The 5,583-nt window shown below is 53.1% G+C and overlaps 1 protein-coding gene across 1 annotated transcript; it reads right to left on the bottom strand.

Moving 5' to 3' along the window:
• Nucleotides 1–4,102: 4,102 nt before the first annotated feature.
• LOC123354055 (olfactory receptor 51G2-like) lies at nucleotides 4,103–5,038 on the bottom strand. The gene has a single exon (XM_044995682.1). It carries the CDS (start codon nucleotides 5,036–5,038, stop codon nucleotides 4,103–4,105), a length of 936 nt encoding a protein of 311 aa, XP_044851617.1.
• Between the last annotated feature and the right edge of the window lie 545 nt (nucleotides 5,039–5,583).

Below are 5,583 nucleotides of genomic sequence, written 5' to 3'. Positions count from 1 at the left end.
ATTTGCAGCCCCTAGGCCCTCAAAAAATTGCTGTGCACCCCCCACCCGCACCAGCTCACCTCCGCTCCCCCACGGCAAGCCTGGGAGGGAGGGGGGAGAAGGAGATGGAAGGAGGGAAGCGCGGTGCACCTGGGGGATGAGGCGGGCCAGGGATTCGGAGAAGGGGCAGAGTTGGGGGGGGGGGGGGAGCAAATTTGCCGCCCTAGGCCTAGGCCTCGTTGGCCTACGCGATAATACACTGCTGGTTGGGGGCTGAAGGTGATGGCTAGTGGCGTTCTCTTACTTTCTTTGTTGGGCCTGTCCTGTAGTAGGTGACTTCTGGGTACTCTTCTGGCTCTGTCAATCTGTTTCTTCACTTCAGCAGGTGGGTATTGTAGTTGTAAGAAGACTTGATAGAGATCTTGTAGGTGTTTGTCTCTGTCTGAGGGGTTGGAGCAAATGCGATTGTATCGTAGAGCTTGGCTGTAGACAATGGGTTGAGTGGTGTGGTCTGGATGGAAGCTGGAGGCATGTAGGTAAGTATAGCGGTCAGTAGGTTTCCGGTATAGGGTGGTGTTTAGGTGGCCATCATTTACTAGTGCTGTGGTGTCTAGGAAGTGGATCTCTTGTGTGGAATGGTCCAGGCTGAGGTTGATGGTGGGATGGAAAGTGTAAGTGTCCTTCTCTGAAAGCCAAACTGTTACCTGTCTTCTATTTAAAGTTTTACTGTGCTTTCTGGCCACTTGAGAAAGAGGGTTCACCCCGCCGAAGCTCCCAACTTCCCCGGGGGTGTAATATATTTTCTTTAACAGAGCTGCCTGTGTAGAAATGACGGTTACTGGTACCATCTTTTACTAACACAAATATGAAGGGGGACACATTCATATTGACACATTGAAATAAATATGTTTTATTAATTGCCTGGTTTAACACGACCTTTTACAGCCGCCTGTAAAAATGGACACCACGATCCCTACCATAAGGGAGTCTGAGCTGGTTAATTCTTCCATTTTGTCCTTTTCTGGATTTTCCTCTTGCGATCTGTGTCTCAGACATGAGCAAAACCAGCTGATGCATGATATATTTCCTCCCAAAAAGTGGTGAGCTGGCGCTAGTTTCCATCGGTTCGCAGGAACCGGTTGTTAAATTTAGAAACCCTTTTAGAACCGGTTGTTCCAGGACAACCGGTTCTAAAACAGCTTTTAAATGTAACTAAAGCTCGGGCAGCTGTGCACCCGGCCCCCGGACCCAGCTCACTTCCCTCTTCTCCCCTCAACGCTCCGCCCTCCTTCTCCTCCCCCTCCCCTGCTTCCCGCGAATCAGAGGTTCGCAAGAAGCCCGAAACAAGCAGCAGGCAGGTAAGCTGGGGGCAGGCATGAGGAGGGCTCCAGAGAGGCATAGCACGGCCCAGTCCGGCTCAGGCCGAGTGGCTCCCTCCGGCCTGGCCCCGGGCCTGGCCGTGGCTGAGCACCCCTGCTCAGTCCTGGCCAAGCACCCCCGGCTCTGGCCCCAGTGGCATCGGCCCTGCTTGGGTCCCACGGCGCCGGTGCTGGTCCCAACCGAGCAGCTCCGAGCCGGACCGGCTCGGGCCCCGCAGCACCGGTGCTGGTCCTGGCCGAGTGGCTCCGGCTCAGCTTGGGCCCCGGGCCTCTGGTGCCGGTCATGGCCAAGCGGCTCCAGCCCGGCACAGGCCCCGACTCCCCGGCCCAGCCCAGTCTCCACGGCACTGGTCCCGGTCCTGGCCGAGCAGCTCATGCCCGGACCTCGCGGCACCAGCACTGGTCCAGGTCCCGGCCGAGTGGCTCTGGCCAACTCAGCTCGGGCCCCCACAGTGCCGGTCTCGGTCCCGGCTGAGTGGACCTGGCCATGGCCGAGTGGCTCCAGGCAGCGCGGTAAGGGAGCAGGGTGTAGAGATGGGGTGTTGGAAGAGGGCAGGGGAGTTTGTTGCATTGTGGGGGAGTGGATAGGGGTTGCGGCGGTCAGAGGGCAGAGAACAGGGGGATTGAATGGGGGCAAGGGTTCAGGGGGGCAGTCAGGAAGGAGCAGGGGTTGGATGGCGTGGTGGGGGGCAGGAACAGAGAGAAGGTGTGGTTGGATGGGGCAGGAGTCCTGGGGGGCCATCAGGAATGAGAGGAGAGGTTGGATGGGGCGGCAGGGGAGAGTCAGGGGACAGGAAAGGGGGGTGGATGGGGCAGGGGTCCCGGGAGGCCTCAAGGAACATGGGGTGTTGGATGGGGCATGACACCATGGGGGGGCACGAACCCCTCGTGGGGTGAGGAGGAGGGAACCTGTTGTTAATATTTTGGCAGCTCATCACTGCGTCCCACGAGGCTACCGATGTCAGTTCTCAAAGGCCTCTAGAAAGGCATCGTCGAGCTGTTGAGAGATTTTCAGAAAAGAAACAGTGTAAGCACCCCACTGCTTATTTTTAGATTTACACAACCTCCTGGTTCCTAACTTCATTACACTCCATCATCAACCGTCACTTCTTAATCATTCATTTACCTGAGCGACATCTTTTTTGTTCACCTTGTCCTCTGGTGACTCCCCTGATCTGCGTTCGTCTTCCACCTCTAGGGGGGCGGAAAACGAGAGGCCTTCATGCTCATCGGGGTGCCTCACGAGGGTTTTGGGTTCTGGCGTATCCATCAACAGCTGAGTCAAAGGGCCCTCGTCGGAACTGTCGCTCATGTAGCGCTTTCTCCACACAAGTCCAAAGGCCCTCGGGGCTAACACACAGTCTGAAGTTCTCACCAGGGTGGTGAAGGAGTCCATGTTTCCACGATTTCTAAAGCACGTGTTCTTGGTAAAAGATGGCCTCTTCTGCCCCGATTGCTGGGACTTATGGGGTGATAGTGCTGTGCGCTGATTGGCAGAGGGCGCTGGGACGAGTTCTTAGATGGGTGACATGACCCTCTTCTGGGCAGGTCACCCCACCCCGGAACACCACCGATTGGTCAAATCTGCTCTCAGGGCAGAACTGTGTGGCTGAAACCCATCGTGATTCGCAGAGGGCAGTGGAGGAGTTCATAGAGGGGTCACACGAACCACGTCCGGATGGGTCACCATGCCCCGGAACACCCCTGATCGGGCAAATCTCCTCTCAGGGTGGGTCTACGGGGGAGAAACCCCTCCTGATTGGTAGAGGGCAGTGGGAGGAGTTCTTAGAGGGGTCACATGACACACTTTGCTTCCGGTCGTGTGTTCTCCTTGACCCCGGAAGTACTATTCCCCATGGGTGCGACTTCCAGTGACAGGTGGTCGGGGCTTAAGGGGTCAAGGGGCAGGGTTTAAGTGGCCAAGGGGAGGGGTTAGGGTTTGATTGACGGTAGGTCCCTTATACTATTTCCGGTTTCCATACTACTGAATCCCACCCTGCCAGCGTGCCCATTAACAGAAGGGGCCCACTAATTCCACCATCTTCCTGGCAACCAGCAGGCCTTGTAAGCATAGGCCCAAGTGGCTGAGAACAATGGCTTGTTGTCCTGGGACACAGAGACTGATGATAAGAGACTCTCCTTGGGTTATGACGTTTAACCCCAGATTCCAAGATGAAAGCGGAGTCTGGGGCTTCAATGAGACTGATGGTGTGACTAGCTCACTGGATTTGTTATTTTACCTCAGAAGCAATCCTTCCTTGGAAGATGCATGGCCGAAGTCTCGTCCTTACAGATGTTTTGGCTACATGTGTGAATAAAAGCCAACAACCCATGGAGAAGGAGATTAGCATGGCCCGTGGGTGATTAACCAGGGATGGGACAGTGACAGGCCAGGTGTAATGGGAAACAACAGCCACATCTCTTCTCATAGGAATTCTGAGGTTAGAGCAGCCACCGATACGGCTCTTTAGGGGCCAACATCCCACCGATCCCCTGGCTCTCCACGAACAGAGTGACTTTGTAAATGCTGCTGCCTGGCTTGGTCTCCTTTCCCCGGAGTGCTGTCCTCCCTCAACTGCGGGTGGGGATGGCCCCTCTAAGCTTCAGGTCTTAGACCCTGTATGAGCCTCTCTCTACAGAGTGGAGATCAGTAGCTCTTGTTTCCTCGTATATAAGGGTCCAAGATGGAATTGGTGGCCATGACCTGTGTCACCAGCTCTGGAGCTGGATGATGAACTGACTCTTTACTTGACAAACACCCTGATTATCCTTGCTCGAAGATGGTTGCTTTTCATGCTGTACACGATTGGATTCATTAAAGGGGGAACCAGCAGGTAGATGTAGCCCAGGATAATTTGAAGCAAGGGAGAAGAGCTCTTCCAGAATCTCTGTATGACAGTCAGGCTGAACTCTGGCATGTAGAAGAGCAGGACGGCGCAGAGGTGGGAGACGCAGGTGTTCAGGGCCCTAAGGCATTTTGTGGGGGACGTGATGCTCAGCACTGCTTTGAGGATCATCACATAAGAGAGGAAAATGAGCAGCGAGTCCAACCCCACTGTTATGACTGTAATAAACAAGCCATAGACGTTGTTGACTGTGATGTCCGAACAAACCAGCTTTATGACGTCCTGGTGCAGGCAGTAGGAATGGGAGAAGACATTGGCTCGAAAGAATCGGAACCGTTTCAGGAGAAAGGGGAGTGGAAATATTACTGCCACTGCTCTTAGCACAAACACCAGTCCCATCTTGGCTATTCTCGGCAGGGTTAAGATGGAGGCATATCTCAGCGAGTTACAGATTGCGATGAAGGGGTCAAATGCCATCAACAAGAGCACAGAGGATTCAATGAATTGCAGAGAGTGGATGAAGAACAGCTGAGCAAAACAAGCATCAAGGCTGATCTTTCTAGAGTTAAACAAGAATAGGCCCAATATCATCGGTATGGTGGCTATCAATAAGCCAAGATCTGTGACGGCCAACATGGAAAGGAAAATGTACATGGGCTCATGGAGGATTGGATCTGTTTTTATAATGAACAGAATAACTGAATTTCCTACTATTGAAATAACATACATGAAGCAGAAGAGGACAGAGACCCAGAGATGGATGTCTTCCTGCCCAGGTATCCCAGTGAGAAGGAACACTGCAGGTGTGAATTTGTTGTCATTGACAGCTGACATACCGTACTGGGCAGGTCTGAGAAGATTTGAACTTTCCTTCCTGAAAGGAAAAAGAACAGGAAGGTAGATGATATTTAACGAGACATCTTTCTGCTCTGAGTGCAAATCTCGGATTCCCAGAAGCTCAAGGAAGATCAGAAAAAACATAGATTTGGATTTACACCCCAATAGGATATGCCAATAGGAAGACAGGCACTGCCAGACTGGATCAGACCTGCAGTCCTTCTAGCCCAGTAACCAGTTACACATGCGTCAGGGGAAGATGTAAGAATCCCTGCAATAGGGAGCCATGAGATTGACTGCTTCAAGGGAAAGTTTCTGCCAGGCACCCACTAGTTAGACATATTTTGTGGTGTAAATCCAGTCCCTCTTTGAATCCTGCTAATCCCTTGGCCCCACTGATATCTTGTGGATCAGAGTTCCACAGCCTACTTGAGCACTGTGTGAGTTTGCAATAATGACATTCACACAGACACCCTTTCTGGCCCTCAACTTCAAAGTGTGGCCCATTGTATCATGACATGTGTGTACACATATGGCAAGTG

Source organism: Mauremys mutica, chromosome 1 (assembly GCF_020497125.1).
Source record: "Mauremys mutica isolate MM-2020 ecotype Southern chromosome 1, ASM2049712v1, whole genome shotgun sequence".
Classification (NCBI taxonomy): Eukaryota; Metazoa; Chordata; order Testudines; family Geoemydidae; genus Mauremys; species Mauremys mutica.
The sequence above is the reverse complement of the archived record's forward strand: the minus strand, read 5'-3'. Positions and strand labels throughout refer to the sequence as shown.